Below are 26,794 nucleotides of genomic sequence, written 5' to 3' on the forward strand. Positions count from 1 at the left end.
TACTGTGTATAGTTCTGGGTGCTCTGTCATAAAAGGGACACTAAAGCTAAAGACTCACCAGAGATGAGAAACTGAAATTATCAGGAGAGGCACAAGATACTATTGCAGGAGGAAGTATAATCTAAAAATTTTTTTGTTCACTTATGAGATGTGGGTGTCGCTGGCAAGGCCAGCATTTATTGCCCATCCCTAGTTACCCTTAAGAAGGTGGTGGTGAGCGGCCATCTTGAACCGCTGCAGTCCGTGTGGTGAAGGTGCTCCCGCAGTGCTGTTAGGGAGGGAGTTCCAGGATTTTGACCCAGCGTCGATGAAGGAACGGCCGATATACTTCTAAGTCAGGATGATGTGTGACTTGGAGGGGAACTTGGAGGTGGTGGTGTTCCCATGCGCCTGCTGCCCTTGTCCTTCTAGGTGGAAGTGGTCGCGGGTTTGGGAGGTGCTGCCAAAGAACATAAGAACATAAGAACATAAGAAATAGGAGCAGGAGTAGGCCAATCGGCCCCTCGAGCCTGCTCCACCATTCAATAAGATCATGGCTGATCTGATCCTAACCTCAAATCTTCTATCACTCTGCATCCACCCGAACCCATGTGATCTCCCGGGAGAGGCGAAAAACCAGATAAAGACCCAATGGCCAATTTGGGAGAAAAAAATCTGGGAAATTCCTCTCCGACCCATCTAGGCGATCGAAATTCTTCCAGGAGATCACTCTGTCCCTATATTTTCTACAGTACTTACCTTCTGTAAAGGCGATCTCCACCCCAGCCAGGAACAGGAATAAAACCATCTCCTGAAATCTAACAGAATTAGAACACAGTAGGAGCAGAACAAGGCTACACGGCCCCTGGGCCCGCTCCACTACCCACAGGGCCATGACCATTCCGAACCCAGACTCATGTCCAATTTCCTGCCCGCTCCCCGTAACCCTTTATTCCCTTTACTTCTAGGAAACTATCTATTTCTGTTTTAAATTTATTTAATGATGTAGCTTCCACAGCTTTCTGGGGCAGCAAATTCCACAAACCTACCACCCTCTGAGTGAAGAAGTTTCTCCTCATCTCAGTTTTGAATGAGCAGCCCCTTATTTTAAGATTATGCCCCCTAGTTCTTGACGAGTTGCTGCAGTGCATGTTGTGGATGGTACACACTACGGCGGAACAGGCTCGAGGGGCCGAATGGCCTACTCCTGCTCCTATCTTCTATGTTTCTATGTTTACAGCCACGGTGCGCCGGTGGTGGAGGGAGTGAATGTTGAAGGTGGTGGATGGGGTGCCAATCAAACGGGCTGCTTTGTCCTGGATGGTGTCGAGCTTCTTGAGTGTTGTTGGAGCTGCACTCATCCAGGCAAGTGGAGAGTATTCCATCACACTCCTGACTTGTGCCTTGTAAGTACTATTTTCAGACGGGTGCAAGAGCAGAGGGACCTTGGCGTGCCTATTCACAAATCTTTGAAGGTGGCAGGGCAAGTTGATAAGGCAGTTAAGAAAGTATGTGGGGTGCTTGGCTTTGTAAATAGGGGCATTGAATACAAAAACAAAATAGTCATGCTAAACCTTTACAAATCTCTGGTTAGACCTCAGCTGGAGTATTGCCCAGTAATTCTGGGCACCACACTTTAGGAAGGATATAAAAGCCTTGGAGAGACTTCAGAGGCGGTTGACCAGGATGATGCCAGGGATGAGAGACTTCAGTTATGTGTTGAGATTGGAGAAGCTGGCATTGTTCTCCTTAGAGCAGAGATGGTTAAGGGGAGACCTAATAGAGGTATTCAAAATCATGAGGGGTTTCGATAGAGCAAGTAGGGAGAAATTGTTTCCTCTGGCAAGTGGGTCGGTGACCAGAGGTCATAGATTTAAAATAATTGGTAAAAGAACCATAGAGGAAATTATTTCACACAGAGGGTTGCTATGATCTGGAACACACTACCTGAAAGTGTGAAAAGAAAGACAGACTACTTCTTCTAGTTGACTTGAATGGATATGGATTACATATTACATCGGATATACGGCATAGAAACAGGCCATTCGGCCCAACCAGTCCATGCCGGCGTTTATGCTCCACTCGAGCCTCCTCCCGTCTTTCCTCATCTAAATCTATCAGCATAACCCTCTATTTCCTTCTCCCTCATATGTTTGTCCAGCCTCCCCTTAAATGCATCCATACTATTCACCTCAACCACTCCCTGTGATAGCGAGTTTCACATTCTCACCACTCCATGGGTAAAGAAGTTTCTTCTGAATTCCCTATTCATATGGCAGACAACTGGTTTAGCCATTCACCGCCAGATCTGGCTGGACCACATAAAGCTTTATCGGGCCCTGCTCTCGTCTGCCAAAATTGTTCACTGTTCCAGAATCATTCTGGAATGCAAAGATAAGCCCCAGCTAATATTTTCCACTGCTAACTGTCTTCTTAAACTCCTCTCCCCTGTCTCCTCCACACTCGCCTCCAACAACATGTGTGAGGAGCTCATGGACTTCTTTGTCTCTAAGATTGAGACCATCCGTTCAGCTGCCTCTGCCACTTTCCTTCCTTCCCCTAGCCCACTGGGCCAAACTTCCTCTCAGGCTCCCCCCTGCCCTAGCCCTGAACTCACTTCTTTCTCCAGTTTACCTCCGACCTCCCATCTTGACCTCTCCACACTCATCTTGTCCATGAGACCCACTTCCTGCTCCCTCGACCCTATTCCCAACAAACTGCTGACCACCCAACTTCCTTTTCTGGCTCCCATGTTGCTGATATTGTTAACGGTTCTCCCTCCTCAGGGACTGTCCCCCTCTCCCTCAAATCTGCCGTCATCACCCCACTGCTGAAAATAAACAACCCTTGACCCCGCCGTCCTTGCAAACTACCGCCCCACCTCTAACCTCCTTTTCCGCTCCAAAGTCCTTGAACGTGTTGTCGCCTCCCAAATCCGTGGTCATCTTTCCCGCAACTCCATGTTTGAATCCCTCCAATCAGGTTTCCGCCCCTGCCACAGTACCGAAACGGCTCTCATCAAAGTCACAAATGACATCCTTTGTGACTGTGACAAAGGTAAACTATTCCTCCTCGTCCTTCTTGACTTGCCTGCAGCCTTTGACACGGTTGACCACTCCATCCTTCTCCAACACCTCTCCACCATCGTCCAGCTGGGTGGGACTGCACTCACTTGGTTCCATTCTTAGCTATCTAATCGTAGCCAGAGAATCACCTGCAACGGCTTCTCTTCCCGCTCGTTACCTCAGGTGTCCCCCAAGGATCTAGCCTTGGCCTCCTCCTATTTCTCATCTACATGCTGCCCATTGGCGACATCATCCGAAAACACAGTGTCAGTTTCCACCTGTACGCTGACGACACCCAGCTCGACCTCACCACCACTTCTCTCAACCCCTCCACGGTCTCTAAATTGTCAGACTGCTTGTCAAACATCCAGCACTGGATGAGCAGAAATTTTCTCCAATTAAATATTGGGAAGACCGAAGCCATTGTCTTCGAGCCCTGCCACAAACTCCGTTCCCTAGCCACCGACTCCATCCCTCTCCCTAACATCTGTCTGAGGCTGAACCAGACTGTTCGCAACCTTGGTGTCATATTTGACCCTGAAATGAGCTTCCGACCACATAGCCGCAGCATAACTAAAACCGCCTATTTCCACCTCCATAACATCGCCCGTCTCCGCCCTGCCTCAGCTCATCCACTGCTGAAACCCTCATCCATACCTTTGTTACCTCTAGACTCGACTATTCCAAAGCTCTCCTGGCTGGCCGCCTTGAGGTCATCCAAAACTCGGCTGCCCATGTCCTAACTCGCATCAAGTCCCGTTCACCCATCACTTGCTTCATGGGCCACTGGCACCAGTACCGGGGAAAGAGGGAGCTGTTTCGTTGGGACGGGCTCCACTTAAACCAGGCTGGAACCAGTGTCCTGATGAATTGAATAACTAGGGCAGTAGACAGGGCTTTAAACTAATGAAGGGGGGTGGGAGGATTCAGGAAAGAGTAAATTTAAAAGCAGCGAGAGAAATGTCAAGGCTCTAGAGCAGAATAGAGTTTTGGGTAAAAATAAGCAGAGTGGGTCAGGAAGGGACAGAAAGAGTAACAAAGGTCATAGGGCATCAGTGACTAGGGTGACATCAGGGAAAAATAGAAAATACAAAAGCTAAAGGCACTATATCTGAATGCGCGAAGCCATTTGCAACAAAATAGATTAATTAATAATGCAGATAGAAATTAATAGGTTTGATCTAATAGCCATTATGGAGACGTGGTTGCAAAGTGACCAAGGTTGGGAACTAAATATTCAAGGATACTTAACTTTTAGAAGAGATAGGCAAATGGAAAAGGAGGAGGGGTAGCCTGATAATAAAGGATGGGAGAGAAAGGATCCTAGCTCAGAAAATCAAGAAGTAGAATCAGTTAGGTTGGAGCTAAGAAACAGTAAGGGGCAGAAAACATTGGTGGGAGTTGTTTACAGGCCCCCAAACAGTAGTTGTGATGTAGGGCAGAGTATAAATCAGGAAATTAGAGGCGCATGTAACAAGGGTAAAACAGTAATCTACATATAGTCTGGGCAAACCAAATTTGCAGTAATAGTGTGGAGGACGAATTCATGGAATGTATGCAAGATAGTTTTCTAGATCAGTATGTTGAGGAACCAACTAGGGAACAGGCTATTGTAGATCTAGTATTGTGCAATGAGAAAGGGTTAATTAATAATCTTGTAGTAAAGGGGCCTTTAGGGAAGAGTGATCATAATATGTTGGAATTTTATATTGAGTTTCAAAGTGATTTAGTTAAATCCGAATCTAGGATCTTAAATCTAAACAAAGCAAACTACGTAGGTATGAGGAGCAAGGCGGCTGAGGCCCATTCAGGAGTGAAATTAGGAAGCACTAAAGCAAAATACTGCAGATGCAGGAAATCTGAAATAAAAACAGAAAACGCTGGAAACACTCAGCAGGTCAGACAGCATCTGTGGAGAGAGGAACAGAGTTAACGTTTCAGGTCGATGGCCTTTTGTCAGAGGTGAAATCAGGAAGCACATTTTCACACAAAGGGTAGTGGAAGTCTGGAATTCTCTCCCCCCAGAAGATGCTGGGGGACAATTGGAGCTTTTGAGACCAAGAGCCATATATGTTTTTGTTGGGTAAGGGTATCCGAGGGATGTGGAGCCAAGGCAGGTGAGGTGCAGATCAGCCATGATCTAACAGAATGGTGGAGCAGACTCGAGGGGCTGAATGGCCTCCTCCTATGTTGCGATTCACTTGTGTGAGGTTCAAGGGGACAGCCTGAGTCTATGAAACGAATCCCAATGTGGGTCGGTGCTCTCGAGAGAAGAGTGAATAAGATTTCATAGAATTATATAAACTTATGGCACAGAAGGAGTTTATTCGGGGCATCTTGTCTGTGCCGGCTGACAAAGAGCTATCCAGCCTAATCCCACTTTCCAGCTCTTGGTCCGTAGCCCTGTAGGTTTCGGCACTTCAAGTGCACATCCAAGTACTGTTTAAATGTGATGAGGGTTTCTGCCCCCACCACCCTTTCAGGCAGTGAGTTCCAGACCCCCACCACCCTCTGGGTGAAAAAAGTTCCCCTCAACTCCCCTCTAATCCTTCTACCAATTATTTTAAATCTATGCCCCCTGGTTACTGACCTCTCTGCTAAGGGAAATAGGTCCTTCCTTTCCACTCTATCTAGGCCCCTCATAATTTTATACACCTCAATTAAATCTCCCCTCAGCCTCCTCTGTTCCAAAGAAAACAACCCCAGTCTATCCAATCTTTCCTCATAGCTAAAATTCTCCAGTCCTGGCAACATCCTCGTAAATCTCCTCTGCACCCCCTCTAGTGCAATCACTCCTAGGTCAGATGTAGCACAGACAGAGGTAAAGCTCCCTCTACTCAACAATATACCTTAGCCCCAGCCTCAGCCTCCTTACTGCACCAATATGGTATTCCACCTCCTTTCTCCACACGAGCCATCCTGAGCCCCCTCTGAATGAGATTATCAACTGGAGCCAAATTAGGGAGAGTTTTGTTCTGCAGGCTCAGGCTGACTGGGAACTGGAGTGGGACTGTCTAAACTCACACAGCAGTCCCACAGCCAGAGGAACCTGGTAGTCAGGCCTGGATTTGAACCCAGCTAGCTCGCTCAGGTGGACGTAAAAGATCCTGCGGCACTATTTTGAAGAAGAGCAGGGGAGTTTCTCCCCGGTGTCCTGGGGCCAATATTTATCCCTCAATCAACATCAATAAAACAGATTATCTGGTCATGATCACATTGCTGTTTGTGGGAGCTTGCTGTGCGCAAATTGGCTGCTGTGTTTCCTACATTACAACAGTGACTACACTTCAAAAATACTTCATTGGTTGTAAAGCACTTTGGGACATCCTGAGGTCATGAAAGGCGCTATAGAAATGCAAGTCTTTCTTTTTTTTCCTGGGGTCTCACCCACTACACCAGTTCCCCAGCTAGATCCTCTTTAAAACCCTGCAGACACCAGTTTGTGGATATTCTGTGCATTAACATCACCAACAATTTGGCTGAAGAGGCTGCGATAGCGCAAGCTCTGTTGGCTCCCGAACGCCAACAGGTGGAAGCGGCTCAGTGACGGGAACACGCTGTGCGCTGGAGCTGCAGTTGGAAGGGCCGCTGCATGGACCTGAAGCGTCTGTTTCGGCCGCGCACAACTGCTCGTGCAAGACAAACACGGCTTTGTCCGGATTCCCAGACCGCTGCCAACCTGGTGGATGCTGGTGGGAGATGAAGTGGAGGAGAAGCATCCGGGAAGGCGGCAAACAGCTCGAGTCTCTTAACCGGGAGCAAGCGGAAGCCAAGCGCAAACAGCGCACGTCAACCAAAGCACCCCACTTACCCGCCCCTTCAACCACCGTCTGCCCCACCTGTGACAGAGACTGTGGGCAGGATTTTCATTGGGCCGTGGAGGCGGGATTGGAGGCGTGCGGGGGTTTAAAATCCCGAATTCGGGGGTCCTGACACCACCCCGCACCCAACCCGCTTCTATGCCAGTTTCAAAGGAGGCGGGTACCCGCCCCGCACTGGGACCCGCCTACCCGAGACAGGCAGGGGATTAGTGCCAATTAACTACCTGTTAACAGGCAGTTTTTAGCCTAATCCCTATTTTGAATCTTGAAATGTGTGATTCCCGATGGCTCCAAACCACACCAAGTTTGCGAGGTGGGCCGTCAGGCTGAAGAGCTGGGAGGGGTCGAGATGTCAGTGTTCAGGTGAGTGATGGGTGCATGCGTGCAAAGGTAAGTGTGTTTGGTGTGTCTAAAATGTGTAAAGAAGTTTAAATTACCTGTACTTACCTTTACAGCCTTCCTTCCTTTAGGTCTCGGGAATCCCTCATCTCACCGGCACAGAAAGCAGAATGGCTGCAAACTGTCAAAAGTGACAGCCTTCAGCTTTCTGTGCAGGAGAGATTTCTAACTGAGTCTGTGGAGAAGGACTCATGTTAGAAGTAAGACTGTCAGTGTTTTGACAGCTTCAAACAGCTGTGAAACGTTGATATTTCTTCTGTTAAAACCTCTTGACAGATGAAATTTCAGTCTGTGACATCACCTGTTGCCGGGTGGCCCTTAATTGGCCTGCTGAGCCCGCTGGGCGGACTCAACAAGGTCAATCAAGTTAAAATCGTGTGGATTGGCCACATCTCGATGGAGGCGGGTCTACAACCTCGAAAGTTGTAGTCCCGCCTCCTACCCGACTCCTGAATGAAAATCCAGCCTGTAGGTCCCTCACTGGACTCATCAGTCACCTGAGAACTCATTTCTAGTGTGGAAGCAACTCATTCTCGGTTCCGAGGGACTGCCTAAGAAGAAGAAGAAGGATGCCGGTGATGGCTGGAATGTGATATTAAACAAGAGGGACATCACTCAAAACAGGTTGCAATTTTAACCCACAAATAAAATGAGTGATTGTTTCTCCCAATGAGCGACACTTTCTGAATTAACTATAACTCCTTGATGTTGGTGCACCACCTTTATGATCTGTTTGAGCCGCAGCAGACTGCCTTATCAATAAAGCAGTTATTAATACAGCGCAGTCTAGACCCATCTTTTGGTTCTTTACTTGTCCCATTACCATCTCCTTTTGCCTTGTATTATCATACCTTTTCATAGAATGATGGAGCACAGAAGCAGGCCATTTGGCCCATCGAGTCCGTGCCGGCTCTCTGTAGAGCAATCCAGTCAGTCCCATTCCCCCGCTCTATCCCCGTAACCCTGCAAGTTTATTTCCCTCAAGTGCCTATCCAGTCTCCGCTTCCACCACTTCCGTCGGCAGCGAGTTCCAGGTCCTCACCACTCGCTGTGTAAAAAAGTTTTTCCTCGCCCAAAACCTTAAATCTGTGTCCCCTGGTCCTTGTACCATCAACTAGTGGGAACAGCCTTTCCCCGTCTAGCCTATCCAAACCCGTCATAATCTTGTACACCTCTATCAAATCACCCCGCAACCTCCTTTGCTCTAATGAAAACAAATCCAGCTTCTCCAACCTGTCCTTGTAGCTAAGATCCCCCATCCACGGAACCATTCTGGTAAATCTCCTCTGCACCCTCTCAAGGGCCTTCACATCCTTCCTAAAGTGTGGTGACCAGAACTGGATGCAATACTCCAGTTGTGGCCTAACCAGCACTTTATAAAGGTTCAGCATAACTTCTCTACTTTTGTACTCAATACCTCTATTTATGAAACCCAAGATCCCATATGCTTTGTTAACCACTCTCTCAATATGTCCCGCCACCTTCAGGGACCTATGCACATTAATCAAATTCCCATTTGAAAGTTATTATTGATATTAAAGTTATTATTCATCTGCAGAAAGAGGGAAGGATATGGCCCTGTTTAGTTAAAAGCCAAGCCAGGCTCATCCATTGTCCCCAAAAGGCATTGTGCAGTGCAGCGCTAAACCATACAGATTAGAAGGTCCCAAGGTGACTCCTGCTCTGAGCCACGGTAGCTGAGCTCTGCAAGGACAGCATTACAACTGGGCCCCACACCTCAGAGCTAGGGAGGGAAAATCAGTCAGGGTTCTCATTACTGATCACCGTTCAGCGACTCCCACTGAATGTTGCATGCGGCCGTCAGATGAGCAAAGGATCAGGAGGCCGGGCGAGAAACTTTGCTGCAAAACCCTCCAAGCTTGAATAGGCCGCTGCCACTCTTAATCCAGGCTCACCCGAACAGCACAAGGGTGCAGGAGTGGAGGGCGACCGTAACCTGTGGAACTAAACCCCACCTCCAGGGGTGGAGAGGAAGACCAGAGGGATCCCCCCTGCCTTTCACCCTATCACGGACTTTCCCTAGGGAATTCAGAAGAAACTTCTTTACCCAAAAAGAGTGGTGAGAATGTGGAACTCGCTACCACAGGGAGTGGTTGAAGCGAGTAGTATAGGCGCATTTAAGGGGAGGCTGGACAAGCATATGAGGGAGAAGAGAATAGAGGGTTATGCTGATAGATTTAGATGAGGAAAGACAGGAGGAAGTTCGAGTGGAGCATAAACGCCGGCATGGACTTGTTGGGCCGAGTGGCCTGTTTCTGTGCTGTGTATCCTATGTAATCCTTTTGTTCCTTTCATCCTCCCCTCTCCCTGCCTCTGTGCTTAATGCTTAAAACCTGTTGCATCTCTAACTATTTTCCCGTTCTGACGAAAGACTTTAACTCTGTTTCTGCTCTGTGCAGAGATGTTGAGTGTGTATATCAGATTTCCAGCAGCCCCAATATTTTGGGGGGTAGGGGTGTTTGCATGAATGCAGCGCGGCGTTCCCCTGCAAGTGACGGTAGAAAGCAGCAGCCAGGGAGCGGAGTCAGAGGGTGGGCGGGAGTGTGCGGCGGGCGCTAGGACCCAGCGGCCGCCAGCCGTGCGGAGGCAGAAAGCGGTGCTGCGGCTCCAGCTGACCACGAGGTCCCAGCTGTTTCCCGCCATTGCTGAATGTTTTTACTATAACTCCAAACCTCTCCCCCCCTCCCCCTCTTGGATTTAAAAAGAAATTGATATATATATATAAAAAACGAGTCTGCCAACAACAGCTTTTGAAAACTTGGGGGCGAAAGCAAAAAAAGGATCGATGGCTTATTACGCGGGGCAAAAAACACTGCAAGAATTCCGCAAAGCAGAGAAGGAAGTGATTGGAGGCTTGTGTAGGTGTGTATCAGTTTGTTTATTTCAGAGACAATGTATCAATGGAGAAACAGACAGAGAGGGGGGCATTTAAACGCCATCCACACGTGGAATTGGGTAGAGATAGTCGCAGATCGGGGGGGGGGGGGGGGTAATGCTTTCTAAAGCGAAAATGCAACAAGATTCCCCCCCCTCTCTCCTTTATGGCAACAGAGAGAGAGGCTGGGAGAGGGGATCCTTGCAGCAATGGGAGGGAGCAGATGCAAATTGCAAACACAGTCGGGCCACGTGGGGCTCGGATCACCAAACGTTCCATTTTGGAATCTCCCCGGCGATTGTTGCAAAGTTTGGAACCTTGAATAATGTAGCAACGTTCCAATCGGGCAATCCCCCTCCTGCCCGGCTTGCGATTTCTTTTTAAATCCTATTCATTTCACCCCCCCCCCCCCCCTTTCCCCTCCTCTTCTTGACTAGCAGATCATGGCCGCCCCTCTGTGTGTGTGTCTTATTTGTTTTGTAATATGGACCCTCCCACTTTTTTTTTTGCAAATGCGTGCTGATTGCTAAAGGAAGCAAAAGTTGCATTCACCCCCCCCCCCCCTTTTCCTATGCAATTCGGAAAATAAAATTGCTTTTTGTAAGGGGTTTGATGTGGGGAAGCAAAGCCCCACTGTTGCTCCGATAGTGCGAACTGCGTGCAAGCCTATGCAAGGAGGCATTTAAAAAAAAATCTTGTCTAAAATATCCTTCTTGTTGCAATTTCTCTTTCACCTTCCCGTTCAACCCCCCCCCCCCCCCCCCCCGCGGGGAGAGGTGGAAAAGATGTGTTCGTGTTTTGCTGGGTCCTTGCTCTGCGCGGAATGTGTTGTGCACGGTGGAGTTCGGGTTGAATACGCTTTTATTTTTAAAAAATGGATTTCTGGCTTCTCTTCCCACCGCCCCCAATGTTTCCATTCCGAATCTCCGTGCCACTGTTTCTAAGTCGCCGAGGCGCTCCAAGGCTTTGCCAGGGCGGAGCCAAAGCGCCCCCAGTCCGGGCACCTTTAAACTTAAACATAATTCTTATTAAACTTCCCCCCCAGAACTCGCATTTTAATTTTGAGAGGGAAGAAGTTTTAAAATGCAACTGAGCGTTTCATTTTAAGATCATAACAATCAAATAGTTCTTACGCGAAACATTGTAGACAATTACCAGACTATTATTTTTCAGCACATACTTAGAGAGGATTTTTAGAAACTTGACTACTTTGTCCAATAAAATGGTGTTTTCCCCCCCCCCAAAAAATCCCTCCCATCGCACTTAAACTAGACCCTAAGATTTTTAATGCATTTATTATGAGTAGCAATTTTTGAAAAATATTGGAAGAATGTTAGAGACGAAAGAAGCAAAATGGTTTTCTTTTTCCAAAAAAAAATCTGTTAACAGGAATTCATCGAATACAATCATATTTCCAACAGTCTCCGAGGCACAGGAACTCATTGAAGAAGTTTTGGAGGGGGGACACCGAGTGAAATTTATGAATGGGGCTGAAATTGACTAGACTGTTGGCGAATCCGATTGGCTGTTCCAGTTGTAGTCTGATTGTGATGGGCAGCAATGCAAGGGGGGCGTGAACTGTGTCTGTGTGTGCGCTTCGGAACACTTGGTACTGTTTACACTGGTAGAACCATAGCGCAGGCCAGCACAGGAGGAGGCCATTCGGCCCATCGAGTCTGTGTTGGCCCTTTCACAGAGCAATCCAGTTAAAAAGGCAGACTTGCCTTTCTATGGCGCCTTTCACGACCACCGGACTTCCCGAGGCGCTTTGCAGCCAATTAAGTACTTTTGAAGCAAAATACCGCAGGTGCTGGAAATCTGAAATGAAAACAGAAAATGCTGGGAATACTCCGCAGGTCAGGCAGCGCCTGTGGGGAGAGAGACAGCGTTAACGCTCCAGGTCGACCCTTCATCGACCTGAAACGTTAACTCTGTTTCTCTCTCTCTACAGATGCTGCCTGACCTGCTGAGTATTTCCAGCATTTTCTGTTTTTATTTAAGTACTTTTTGAAGTGTAGTCACTGTTGTAATGTGGGAAACGCAGCAGCCAATTTGCGCGCAGCAAGCTCCCACAAACAGCAATGTGATAATGACTGGATAATCTGTTTTTGTTATGTTGATTGATGGATAAATGTTGACCAGGACACCGGGGAGAACTCCCCTGCTCTTCGCTTTGAAATAGTGCCATGGGATCTTTTGCGTCCACCTGAGAGAGCAGACGGGGCCTCGGTTTAATGTCTCATCCGAAAGACAGCTCCTCCGACAGTGCAGCACTCCCTCAGCACCTCACTGGGAGTGTCAGCCTAGCTTTATGTGCTCAAGTCCCTGGAGTGGGACTTGAACCCACAAACTTCTGACTCCGAGGCGAGAGAGTGCGACCCACCAACCATGGCTGACCCCGTTAGTCCCATTCCCTCACTCTTTCCCACATTCCTGCAATTTTGTGCTGTTTCTCTTCATTTACCCTGTCTGAACCCATCATGATTTTAAACACATCTATCAAACCTGTGTGGTGTGCGTGCGTTAGCTTCACAAGTTTACACTGGAACCCCCCTGGCCACCCCCCTGGCCCCCAGTATATAGTCTGCCGCAAGAGTCGATAGCACCGACAGGCAACATTCTCGTAATATAACGCTCGCCACCTTCACCACTTTTTAAAAGTTTATTGTATTTTTGTTCTTGCACCAATTTCATAGAACGAGACAGCACAGAAAGAGGCCAGTCGTGCCTGTGCCGGCTCTCTGAAAGAGCTGTCGAATTAGTCCCACTCCCCCAGCTCTTTCCCTGTAGCCCTGCAAATTTTCCCCTTCACGTATTTATCCAACTCCCTTATGAAAGTTACTATTGGATCTGCTCCCACCGCCCTTTCGGGCAGCGCGTTCCAGATCGCAACAACCAAAAGCATTTTCCTCATTTTCTTCTCTGGTTCTTTTTACCAATTACCTTAAACTGCCCCCAAATCTGCGTATTTGGATATTTTCCACATGTAAACGGAAAAGTTGTTGCAATCGCATTATAAAGAATTGAAAGGGATTATGCTGTAGCTGCACCTTAGGGAATTTCCCCATTTTAATCCCCCCCTCCCCCAAGGGTGGTGACTCATTCTGGAGGGTGGTCCTGTGGGTCTTAGTAGCTCTAACAATACTCCTGTTTAAGAGACTATTCCCACACATAAATCTAGACATTGTCAGCAGAGTATTCAGCCATAGGGGTTATCATAGTCAAGTGTGATGTTCCCCTGTGGTGGCCGCATAACATCAAGAGCAGGCACCTTGGCTGATGTTTCCCATTCCAACCCTGCCAATTAGGAGGTATTGAGGTCCATTGTTACTCCCCTAGTGTCGCCTAAAGAACTCAATAGACTGTGGGTTGAATCTGGAACCCTTCTGATCTATGTCAGCTGTGGCTCAGTGGGCAGCACTCTCGCCCCTGAGTCAGAAGGTTGTGGGTTCATAGTCCCACTCCAGGGACTTGAGCATAAAAATCTTGGCTGACACTCCAGTGGAGTGCTGAGGGAGTGCTGCGCTGTTGGAGGTGCCGTCTTTCGGATGAGATATTAAACCACGGCCATGTCTGTTCTCTCAGGTGGACGTAAAGGATCTTATTTCGAAGAATTAAACCTGGTGTCCTGGCCAATATTTATCCCTCAATCAACATCACTAAAACAGATTATGTGGTCATTATCACATTGCTGTTTGTGGGAGCTTGCTGTGCGCATATTGGCTGGCGGGTTTCCCACATTACTACAGTGACTACACTTCAAAAAGTACTTCATTGGCTGTAAAGCGCTTTGGGACATCCTGAGGTCATGAAAGGCGATATAGAAATCTTACTTTTTTGTGGCTCAGAAGTATATTGGCAATGTGACGACTGCGCATTCAAATAGCCCGTCCACACTTCTTGTTTACAGCCTCGCTCAGACCCCATCTGGAGTACTGCCTTCAGTTCTGGGCCCCGCACCTCAGGAAGGATATATTGGCCTTGAAGGGGTGCAGGGCAGATTCACAGAATGACACTGAGGCTTAAAGTGTTAAATTAGGACCGGTTGCCTAAACTTGGCTTGTATTCCCTTGAGTTTAGTAGATTGAGGGGTGATCTGATTGAGGCGTTTAAAATGACAAACGGAATCGATAGGGTCGATACAGAGCAACCAGTTCCTCTGGTGGGGGAATCCAGGACGAGGGGATATAATCTTAAATTAGAGCCAGGATATTCAGGAGTGAAATCGGGAAGTACAGAAGCAAAATACTGCGGATGCTGGAAATCTGAAATAAAAACAGAAAATGCTGGAAACACTCAGCAGGTCAGACGGCATCTGCGGAGAGAGGAACAGAGCTAACGTTTCAGGTCGATGGCCTTTTGTCAGAGAGGTGAAATCAGGAAGCACATTTTCACACAAAGGGTAGTGGAAATCTGGAATTCTCTCCCCGCCCCAGAAGATGCTGGGGGACAATTGGAGCTTTCGAGACCGAGAGCCATATATGTTTTTGTTGGGTAAGGGTATCGAGGGCTGTGGAGTCAAGGCAGGCGAGGTGCAGATCAGCCATGATCTAACAGAATGGTGGAGCAGACTCAAGGGGCTGAATGGCCTCCTCCGGTTCCTATGTTGCGATTCACTTGTGTGAGGTTCGAGCGGACAGCCCGAGTCTATGGAGCGAATCTCAACGTGGGTCGGTGCTCTCGAGAGAAGAGTGAATAATATTTCATAGAATTATAGAAATTTACGACACAGAAGGAGGCCATTTGGCTGTTGGTGTCCGCGCTGGCTGACAAAGAGCTTTCCAGTCTAATCCCACTTTCCAGCTCCTGGTCCGTAGCCCTGTGGGTTACGGCACTTCAAGTGCATATCCAAGTACTGTTTAAATGTGATGAGGGTTTCTGCCTCTACCACCCTTTCAGGCAGTGAGTTCCAGACCCCCACCACCCTCTGGGTGAAAAAAGTTCTCCTCAAATCCCCTCTAATCCTTCTACCAATTACTTTAAATCCATGCCCCCTGGTTATTGACCTCTCTGCTAAGGGAAATAGGTCCTTCCTATCCACCCTATCTAGGCCCCCTCATAATTTTACACATTGATTCTGTTTGAAATTTCGTCGCTGTGCTCGACAAACGCAGAAAGAAAGGATTTGTGCAAGTGTATTTCGGGGCCTCTACCTTTGGCCGTGCTGCAGCGAGCAGTCCACTACTGGCACCGGCCAGCCGGCCAGTCTCTGCTAACAGCTGTTGGTTTGTTTGCTGGGATCTCCTGGGGGCGGATGTTCTGTTAGCCGCTCGAGACTTTGGCAGCTTTCCCCCGAATGTTGGACTGTCTCCAAAATGAATTGTGGCGCGGAGCCAGCCTCGGGGAGGGGGGGAGAGACGCTGTGAGCCGAGCTCGCTGATAAACAACTTGGACTGGTCCATATGTTGGTTTCGTTTTTACATCAGATGTGCAGTGAGAGAGGGGAGGGGGCCTCGTTCAGAGGCAGTGTTGTCACTGGACCTATTTAAAAAAAAATATTGGTACCAGAGCATGATCGAAAATCGGACATAAACCAGCACACTTTAATAATGTGTGAGCTGCTTCTAGTGTGTTACTCTTAATTCATCCTCTTAAGTTGCTCCCACCCACAGTGACAGATCTGCAACCACCAATACTTCACCCTGGCGTTCGAAACCTCAAAGTGCTCCCTCCAGATTACATCGAATGTACAGCGCAGAAACAGGCCATAGAATCGTAGAAATTTGCGGCACAGAAGGGGGCCATTCGGCCCATCGTGTCTGTGCCGGCCGACAAAGAGCTCTCCAGCCCAATCCCACTTTCCAGCACTTGGTCCGTAGTCCTGTAGGTTTCGGCACTTCAAGCGCATATCCAAGTACTTTTAAAATGTGGTGAGGGTTTCTGCCTCTACCACCCTTTCAGGCAGTGAGTTCCAGACCCCCACCACCCCATTCGGCCCATGCTGGTGTTTATGCTCCACCCGAGCTTCCTCCCACCTCTCTTCATCTCTCACAAGATAGAATCTGATTTTCTAAGTAATTGTAAGTACAGTGATACAAGCATTTGAGACAGATTAGCCATTATACCTTACTGAGATCCTGCAGGATGTGGCTCATTTGCCAGAAGTGCAGTCTAACTGGTGGTGTAGTGTGGTGGGGCGGGGCGGGGCGGGGTGGGGATTGGTAGCTAGAGTGTAGACCCTGGGTCGAGGGAACTCCAGGAGGAAGGAACTATTGTAACTCTTGTCATGTATGAAGTCCTTTCTATCCCAGCAATTATTTTCCAGTTCCTTGTGAAGAAAGACCAATTATTTCTCCCTTTACAAAGTGCTGAGCAAAACAACTTGGGATAAGGGGTCGGCCATTTAAGACCGAGATGAGGAGGAATTTCTTCACTCAGAGGGTTGTGAATCTTTGGAATTCTCTACCCCAGAGGGCTGTGGATGCTGAGTCTTTGAGTATATTCAAGGCTGAGATTGATAGATTTTTGGACTCCAGGGGAATCAAGGGATATGGAGATGGGGCGGGAAAGTGGAGTTGAGGTCAAAGATCAGCCATGACCTTATTGAATGGCGGAGCAGGCTCGAGGGGCCGTATGGCCGACTCCTGCTCCTAATTCTTAGGTTCTTGCGAACCCTATAGTCCATTCCGGTCACCACACCACCTCATACTGGTAAAGGTGCAGAGGAGAGCAGCAACACTGATCCCAAGTACAGAGAGGATGAACTATAAGGAAAGTGGTGAGGACCTGGAACTCGCTGCCGATGGAAGTGGTGGAAGCGGAGCCACTCAATGTTTTCAAGGGGAGGCTGGATAGATATTTGAGGAAAATAAACTTGCAGGGCTACGGGGATAGAGCGGGGGAATGGGACTGACTGTATTGCTCTACAGAGAGCCGGCACGGACTCGATGGGCCGAATGGCCTCCTTCTGTGCCATTATGACTCAACGACCCTATGAAAGGTTAGTGAGACCAGCTCTATAATCACCGAGCTTTATCAAGTAGAAAACTCCGAATATTCATTTAAGAAAGAAAGAAAGACTTGTATTTGTATAGCACCTTTCACGACCTCAGGACATCCCAAAGCGCTTTACAGGCAATGAAGCACTTTTTGAAGTGCAGTCATGTGCCAATTTGCGCACAGCAAGCTCCCACAAACAGCAAGGTGATAATGACCAGATAATCTGTTTTTGTGATGTTGGTTGAGGGATAAATATTGGCCCCAGGACACTGGGGAGAACTCCCCTGCTCTTCTTCAAAATAGTGCCATAGGATCCTTTGCATCACCTGAGAGAGCAGACGAGGCCTTGGTTTAACGTCTCATCCAAAAGACGGCACCTCCGACAGTGCAGCGCTCCCTCAGCTCTGCACTGGAGTGTCAGCCTGGATTTTCATGCTCAAGTCTCTGGAGAGGGACTCGAACCCACAACCTTCTGACTCAGAGGCGAGAGTGCTGCCCACTGAGCCAGGGCTGACCTCTAAATGAAAATTTAAATTAAGCCAGGGACCGAGGAGCACAGGATAGGAGCACAAGTAGGCCCTTCGAGCCTGCTCCGCCATTCAATAAGGTCATGGCTGATCTTCGACCTCAACTCCACTTCCCCACCCGATCCCCATATCCCGTGATTCCCCTAGAGTCCAAAAATCTATCTACAGTTAAACTGGTGAAAGTAAAATTTAACACCAATGTTAGGAAGAACATCATTACTCAAAATGTTGGTAATTGTTTGGGATTTCATATTCAGTGATCTGATCCCTCTGCTGTTTCACATACTATTGCTGCCTTGGCCCTAAGCTCTGGAACGTTCAGTCACATGTGACGTTCTTTTATCCATGTAGGTGCTACTGTCATTAACACATTCATAGAGACACAGAAGGGGGCCATTCGGCCCATCGAGTCCGTGCCAGCTCTCTGTAGAGCAATCCAGTCAGCCCCATTCCCCCGCTCTATTCCCATAGCCCTGCAAGTTTATTTCCCTCAAGTGCCTATCCAGTCTCCCCTTGAAAACATTGAGTGTCTCCACTTCCGCCACTTCCGTCGGCAGCGAGTTCCAGGTCCTCACCACTCGCTGCGTAAAAAAGTTTTTCCTCGCGTCCCCCCTGTATCTCTTGCCCAAAACCTTAAATCTGTGTCCCCTAGTCCTTGTACCATCAACTAGTGGGAACAGCCTTTCCCCGTCTAGCCTATCCAAACTCGACATAATCTTGTACACCTCTATCAAATCACCCCTCAACCTCCTTTGCTCTAACGAAAACAAATCCAGCTTCTCCAACCTGTCCTTATAGCTAAGATCCACCATCCCCGGAACCATTCTGGTAAATCTCCTCTGCACCCTCTCAAGGGCCTTCACATCCTTCCTAAAGTGTGGTGGCCAGAACTAGATGCAATACTCCAGTTGTGGCCTAACCAGCGCTTTATAAAGGTTCAGCATAACTTCTCTACTTTTGTCCTCAATACCTCTATTTATGAAGCCCAAGATCCCATATGCTTTGCTAACCACTCTCTCAATATGTCTGCCACCTTCAGGGACCTATGCACATTAACTCTGCCCCTGCACACTCTTTAAAACTGTGCCATTAAGTGTATATTGCCTCTCCCTGTTCCTTCTGCCAAAATGCATCACCTCACACTTCTCTGTATTAAATTCTATCTGCCACTTGTCTGCCCATTCTGCTAGACTTTCCATGTACTGTTGAAGTCGATTGGTATCATCCCCACAATATCCAGGTCCATATATATATATATATAATGGGCCAAAAACTCGGGTCGGGGGCTTCCCGCGGGTGCAAGCCCCCGATCTGCACTCACCCTGCGCGCTGACATCCGAAGCCCGGGCCTGCTTGCATTTCCTGTCACAGGCCCGGTTCAGATGTCAGCGCGCAGTGCTTACCTGACCCAGCGGCGTAGTTAGTGCGATGTGCCGGCTGGGATCAGGTGAGCACTGTACAACCAATCAGGGGAGGGGAAGGTTCATTCATGAGTTTGAGAGTAAGAACTGTCAAACTCATGAAAACTACGGGGGCCCAAAACACTATTTAAACTTTAAATAAAAATTAAAAAAACATCCCAATCATTAATTAAATTAAGTATAAATAAGTTTAAAAAAATAATTTAAACAATTTTTTTTTTTGAAAAAAATAAATTTTTAATAAAAAGGGTCTAAAACTAAACTTCCCTTATTGTAGATTCTTTAAAATAATAAACCTGTGGAAAAAAAAATTCTAAATTACACTAAAACACCACTTACCTGTAAAAATAAATACTTACGTGTGCTTTTTACAAGCGTAAAGACCGGAGGCCTTTACACATGCGCAAATCCCCCAAAACAGAGGAAATCCAAGACGCACGCGCTGCCCCCTACAGCGCACGCGCTAGCCTCTTCAACTCTTGGGCTGGAGGAGAGGAAATGCCGGTTTTCAGCGCATGCGCTGTGCATGCTGAAAACCGGCATTTCCTCTGGCCAGACGTGTGAGTACCCCTTCCGTACTCACGCGTTTGGGGAGGAATTTCTGCCCCATTTTATATATATATATATAATGATCAAAAAAAGCAGTGGCCCCAGCACTGACCCTTGGGGAACACCACTGTCTACCATCCTCCAGTCTGAAAAACAGCCATTTACCACAACTTGCTGTTTTCTGTCCTTAAGCCAATTCCTTATCCAAGCTGTCACTGACCCAACTATTCGATGAGCCTCAATTTTGTTAACCAGCCTTCTATGTAGAGGGTGCCGTGACTTGTACCAGTGCAAGAGAAATTAATTTCTTCATACAAATGCTGCACTTGCCTCCATTTTCAATATGTTCCCTCCTTAAACCTCTCTACCTCTCTCCACCTTTAAGACGCTCTTTAAAACCTACCTCTTTGACCAAGCCTTTGGTCACCTGCCCTAATATCTCCTTATGTGGCTTGGTGTCAAGTTTTGTTTGATAATCGCTCCTGTGAAGCACCTGGGGACATTGTACTGCATTAAAGGCGCTATGTAAATGCAGGCGGATGTTGTATTTAACGAGCTAATCTGGCCAGGCTGGGAACTGGCTACCGAGTGCCTAGATAAAAGGACAGAACGGGATGGAAGATTAATCCCTTCTCATGGAGGCTTTATTGAGAAACCCAGATGAGGGGCCATGCGTGGGCCTACGGTGTGGGGCCATCACCGAGATTGGAAAAAGTAGGAGAGAGGACTAGCTAGATAGAGAGATGATAGCAAAATACTGCGGATGCTGGAAATCCGAAATAACAACAGAAAACGCTGGAGAAACTCAGCAGGCCAGGCAACATCCGTGGAGAGAGAAACAGAGTTAACATTTCAGGTCGAATTCTGGAAGGGTTTCGACCTGAAACGTTGGCTGTTTTTCTCTCCACGGATGTTGCCTGGCCTGCTGAGTTTCTCCAGCGTTTTCTGTTGTTATTTTAGATAGAGGTGGATGGACGTTGGGTGGTGCCACGATTTGCTTTTGAAAGCCTGTAGATTGAGGCGGGGTGGGGTAGTGGAGGTGAAAGGAACACGGGAAGGATTAATTCCCTCTGCTGCTTCCCTGGTAAGTTTTTGTGATGAGGGCGAAAGATTGAAATGAAATTACGAGCAAGGCTCGTCTCGTCTCCAGCCTCCTGTCACAAGCGTGTGTTGTCTCTTTTTTGTTGTTGTTTGTTTTGAAAATACAGCCTCTCCAACATTCCGTTGACCCCGGAGAGCCAGCGGGATCACGACCGGCGGATCCGCCGGGAAATCGCCAACAGTAACGAGCGCCGACGCATGCAGAGCATCAACGCCGGCTTTCAGTCCCTGAAAGTGTTGCTGCCTCACACGGATGGCGAGAAGCTCAGCAAGGTTTGTTAGCACCTTGAGGATTGGACTGCTTCCTTCCTTCCTTCCAGCCTTTGTACTCGCCATGTGTCCTGTCGCCCGCCAAACAAAGGCTTTTTCCTGTTTTAAATTGGAGGGTCCTTTTTAAGACTCTTGACCACTTTTCCAGAACTTGTTTCGAGTGTGTGTCGTTTCGTTGAAGTTAAGACTTTTGGGTGTTTTTTTTTCATGCTCGTGATTTTCTCGCTCCCCCCCCGGCTGGCTCCGTGGGTGCAAGGCTCTGTCCTGGTGTACTGCGGAGCCATGCGGACCAGAAAGCTCCCAGGTCTGATCTCCAATCCCAGCCTGGTGAGCAATACGGTGTCGGCTGTGGCTCAGTGGGTGACAGCCTTGCCTCCTGAGTCAGAACATAAGAACATAGAATAAGACTTAGGAACAGGAGCAGGTCCTTCGAGCCTGCTCCACCATTCAATAAGATCATGGCTGATCTTCAACCTCAACTCCACTTTCCCGCCCGATCTCCAAATCCCTTGTTCCCCCTAGAGTCCAAAAATCTATCGCTCAGCCTTGAATATAAACCATGACTGAGCCTCCACAGCCCTCTGGGGTAGAGAATTCCAAAGATTCACAACCCTCCGAGTGAAGAAATTCCTCCTCATCTCAGTCTTAAATGGCCTACCCCTTATCCTGAGACTGTGACCCCTGGTTCTAGACTCTCCAGCCAGGGGAAACAACCTCTCAGCATCTACCCTGTCAATCCCCCTCAGAATCTTGTGTGTTTCAATGAGACCACCTCTCATTCTTCTAAACTCCAGAGAGTATCGGCCCATTCTACACAATCTCTCTTCATAGGACAACCCTCTCATCCCAGGAATCAATCTAGTGAACCTTCGCTGCACCGCCTCTAAGGCAAGTATGTCCTTTCTCAGATAAGGAGACCAAAACTGTGCACAGAAGGTTGTGGGTTCAAGTCCCACTCCAGAGACTTGAGCACAAAAATCTCGGCTGACGCTCCCAGTGCGGTGCTGAGGGAGTGCTGCACTGTCGGAGGTGCCGTCTTTCGGATGAGACGTTAAACCGAGGTGCCTTCTGCCCTCAGGTGGACGTAAAAGTTCCCACGGCACTATTTCGAAGAAGAGCAGGGGAGTTCTCCCCGGTGTCCTGGGCCAACATTTATCCCTCAATCAACATCACAAACAGATTATCCGGTCATTATCACATTGTTGTTCGTGCACACATTGGCTGCCATGTTTTCTACAGCACAACAGTGACTACACTTCAAAAAGTCCTTCATTGGTCGTGAAAGGCGCTATAGAAATGTAAATCTTTCTTTTTATCACTGATCGAGGTGCCCCGGTGTGAGGGAGTGGGGGAAGAATTGGGTTCCTACTCCTGCCTGCTGTCCACTGACTCCAGCTGGACAGTGGGACAGGTGCAGACCCAGCTCAATTGGCATGCTGATGCTGACTAGCCTCAGAGGCCTGTGTCCCAGCAAAGAGTGTCTTAGTCTCTCCCACTGTTGGCTTCATTGATCCCATTCCTAAACCAGCTCACAAGTCATCCTGAGGAGTGGCACGGGAGAATTATTCCTCGTCTCTGTCCTGTGCGAGGAGCGGGGTACGTGGTTCTTGTATTTGCCATGCCTCTCCATGGCAGTGCGCTCCTCCAACTCTGGCCTCTTGCCCATCCCCGATTTCCTTCGCTCCACCATTGGCGGCCATGCCTTCAGCTGCCGAGGCCCTGAGCTCTGGAATTCCCTCCCTGAACCTCTCTCCGCCCCTCTCCTCCTTTAAGACGCCCCTTAAAACCCAGGTCTGTGTCCAAGACCTGTCGTAATAGCTCCGTACGTGGCATGGTGTCAAATACAGTCAGCGAACGCTCCTGTGAAGCGCCTTGGGATGTTTTTACTACGTTAAAGGCGCTATATAAATGCAAGTTGTTGTACACTAAGGTACCTGTTAGGAATAGAAATATTTTTAAACCTCTCTCCTGACAGGCAGCGATCCTGCAACAAACAGCTGAGTACATCTTTGCTTTGGAGGAGGACAAGACCCGGCTGATGCAGCAGAACGCACATCTAAAGCGACTGGTGCAGGTGAGCGGGGCAGCAGGTTGACATGGAGCCTGCAACATATATACCTTTATAGAATGCACTTCCTGTGCTCAGACTATTTGCTCCGAGTATTAAGTTGAAATGGGTGAGGTGTAACTGTTCCATGTACCTGTACTAACGTTTTGGCCCTTCCAGCTCCCATAACCTGCATCTACAAGGGGAAGACCGAAACTAGGGGCCGTAAATATGAGAGAGTCACTAATAAATCCAGTAGGGAATTCAGGAGACACTTCTTTACCCAGAGAGTGGTGAGAATGTGGAACTCGCTACCACAGGGAGTGGTTGAGGCGAATAGTATCGATGCATTTAAGAGGAAGCTAGATAAACACACGAGGGAGAAAGGAATAGAATCATAGAATGGTCACAGCACGGAAGGAGGCCATTGGGCCCGTCGAGCCCGTGCCGGCTCTCTGCAAGAGCACTTCAGCCAGTCCCACTCCCCCGCCCTTTCCCCGTAGCCCTACAAATTATTTTCCTTCAGGTACTTATCCATCTCCCTTTTGAAAGCCACGACTGAATCTGCCTCCACCACCCTTTCAGGCAGTGCATTCCAGATCCTAACCAATCGCTACATAAATTTTTTTTTCCTCACGTTGCCTTTGGTTCTCTTTCCAATCACCTTAAATCTGTGTCCTCTGGTTCTCGACCCTTCCGCCAATGGGACAGCCTGGACCCATCATGATTTTGAACACCTCTATCAAATCTCCTCTCAACCTTCTCTGCTCGAAGGAGAACGACCCCAGCTTCTCTAATCTATCCACGTAACTGAAGTCTCTCATCCCTGGAACTATTCTCATAAATCTTTTCTGCACCCTCTCTAAGGCCTTCACGTCCTTCCTAAAGTGCGGTGCCCAGAATTAGACACCATACTCCAGTTGAGGCCGAACCAGTGTTTTATACAAGTTCATCATAATTTCCACACCTTTATACTCTATACCCCTATTTGTGAAGCCCAGGATCCCGCAATAGAAGGGTATGTTGATGGGGTGAGATGAATAGGGGTGGGAGGAGGCTCGTGTGGAGCATGGACCTGGTGGGCTGATTGGCCTGTTTCTGTGCTGTACATTCTGTGCAAGGTAGGTGTGCCACTCCCTTCACCTTGGCCTCTTCCCCCTGGTGTGGTCACTTCCTGCTCTCTGACACCAGCCTGCTGCCTTTGGTTGATCCCTCCACTTGACCGGTTAAGCAACGCCTCGATTTCAAAATTCTCATCCTTGTTTTCAAATCCCTCCATGGCCTCGCTCCTCCCTATATCTGTAACCTCCTCCAGCCCCACAACCCCCCCCCCGAGATCTCTGCGCTCCTCCAATTCTGGGCTCTTGAGCATTCCTGATTTTTATCGCTCCACCATTGGCGGCCGTGCCTTCAGCTGCCTAGGCCCTAAGCTCTGGAATTCCCTCCATAAACCCCTCTCTACCTCTCTCCTCCTTTAAGACGCTCTTTGACCAAGCTTTTGGACATAAGAAATAGGAACAGGAGTCGGCCATTCGGCCCCTCGAGCCTGCTCCGCCATTTAATGAGATCGTGGCTGATCCGATTTTGGCCTCAACTCCACTTTCCCGCTCTCTCCCCATAACCCTCGACTCCCCTGTTGCTCAAATATCTGTCTATCTCCGCCGTGAATATATTTACTGACTCCGTCTCCCCAGCTCTCTCGGGCAGAGAATTCCACAGACTCACGACCCTCTGAGAGAAGAAATTCCTCCTCATCTCCGTCTTAAATGGCGACCCTTTATTCTGACACTATGCCCCCTAGTTCTAGATTCCCCCACGAGGGGAAACATCCTCTCAGCTTCTACCCTGTCGAGCCCCCTCAGAATCTTATATGTTTCAATAAGATCATCTCTCATTCTTCTAAACTCCAATGAGTATAGGCCCAACCTGCTCAACCTTTCTTCATAAGACAACCCCTTCATCCCAGGAATCATCCTCGTGAACCTTCTCTGAACTGCCTCCAATGCAAGTATATCCCTCCTTAAATAAGGAGACTAAAACTGTACACAGTACTCCAGGTGTGGTCTCACCAACGCCCTGTACAGTTGTAGCAAGACTTCCCTAGCTTCGGCCCTAATATCTCGTTACGTGGCTCGGTTTCAAATTGTGTTTGATAATCGCTCCTGTGAAGCGCCGTGGGACGATTTCCTATGTTAAAGGCGCCGTATAAACACAAGTTGTTGTTGTTGTATCGATTGATTATTATATAGGCCCAGAAATCCCTCTGAGCTGCTCCTTCTCCACTGCCGTAACTTTCCAGCTCGCATATCTCTGATTTGAGTTGTCCAAGGTTGCCCAAAAGGTCGGGGGCTCTCTTGCTCACTTACCTGTAGGACCTCCCAGTTTCACCTTCAAGATAAATGCCACTGCTCTAACCCGCCCTGGATTTCCACGGTCCCGCGTGCGCTCTCCCTCTCGATGGGAACGCAGCTTTGAGCACACTCGGGATTCTCGGGATATGGGCGTTGCTGGCAAGGCCGGCATTTATTGCCCATCCCCTAGTTGCCCTGTGACAGTGGTGGCGGGGCCTCCTTCTAGATCCACTGCGGGGCAAGTGTTTTGATCCAACAGACTGGCTTGCTGGGCCACTTCCGAGGGCAATTAAGCGTCAACCACATTGGTGTGGGCCAGACCGGGTGAGGACGGTAGATTTCCTACCCTAAAGCACATCAGTGAACCAGCTGGGTTTTTAACGACAATCCGATAGTTTCGTGGTCACTTTTACTGATGCCAGCTTTCTAAACGGAATTCCAATTCACAAACTGATGAGAACTCACGTTCCCTGGATTATTCGTCCAGGCCTCTGGCTGACGGGTCCAGTGGTGTTGGGAAAAGGTTCCTGCTCCTGTGAACTGGACAGTGTTGAAGACGGGATTGGGGTCGGCTGTGATTTTCTGCGCCCCCCCCCCCAATGACCTGCCCAAGGTTCAATTAGACAGGTGCCCCTCACTGTTCGAACTCACAACTCGAACTCGGTCGTCCCTTGGCTGTGGGGGGGGCGGGGGGGGGGCACTGTATGGTGAACAATTGGACCCCAGCCACTTGATAAGTGACTGAAATCACGCTGCACAGATCACTCTCTTGCATGTGCCCATGTTTTTCCAGGTGATTTCAGTGAATTGCGATGTTACTACCTGCAGGTACAGCCACGAGCTGGAAGCAGTTTTCAGTGTGAGGACTGACTGCAGATCTGACCATTTTACCATAGATGCATTTAAGGGGAAGCTAGATAAAAACATTAAATCCCCTAGAGTGTACAGCGCAGAAACAGGCCATTCGGCCCAACTGGTCTGTGCCGGTGTCCATGCTCCACACCAGCCTCCTCCCATCCCTCATCATCTCAGCCCATCAGCATAACCTTCTATTCCTTTCTCCCTCGTGCACTAATCTAGCTTCCCCTTAAATGTATCTATACTATCCGCCTCCACCACTCCTTGTGGTAGCGAGTTCCACATTCTCATCACTCTCTGGGTAAAGAGGTTTCTGCTGAATTCCATATTGGATTTATTAGTGACGACCTTATATTGATGGCCCCTAGTTCTGGTCTCCCCCACAAGTGGAACCATCTTCTCTAAGTCTGCCCTATCAAACCCCCTCGTAATCGTAAAGACCTCGATCAGGTCACCCCTCAGCCTTCTCTTTTTTTTTCTAGAGAAAAGGGCCCCAGCCTGTTCAGTCTTTCCTGATAGTTAGAACCTCTCAGGCCTGAAGGAAGCACATGAGGGAGAAAGGAATAGAAGG

The 26,794-nt window shown here is 48.5% G+C and overlaps 1 protein-coding gene across 1 annotated transcript in view; it reads left to right on the top strand.

Annotated features, from left to right (window-relative positions):
• Positions 1 to 9,883: 9,883 nt before the first annotated feature.
• The window catches only part of LOC147098995 (transcription factor AP-4-like), a 40,624-nt gene continuing 23,713 nt past the window's right edge, over positions 9,884 to 26,794 (top strand). Inside the window, exons 1-3 of the mRNA XM_085969516.1 lie at positions 9,884 to 10,147; positions 20,805 to 20,970; positions 22,943 to 23,041. Of these exons, the coding sequence (XP_085825642.1) occupies positions 10,071 to 10,147; positions 20,805 to 20,970; positions 22,943 to 23,041 (342 nt within the window). The 5' untranslated portion in view covers positions 9,884 to 10,070. The remainder of the gene's footprint in view (positions 10,148 to 20,804; positions 20,971 to 22,942; positions 23,042 to 26,794) is intronic.

Source organism: Somniosus microcephalus, chromosome 28 (genome assembly GCF_052327205.1).
Source record: "Somniosus microcephalus isolate GS21.2 chromosome 28, FLI_Smic_1.0, whole genome shotgun sequence".
Lineage (NCBI taxonomy): Eukaryota > Metazoa > Chordata > Chondrichthyes > Squaliformes > Somniosidae > Somniosus > Somniosus microcephalus.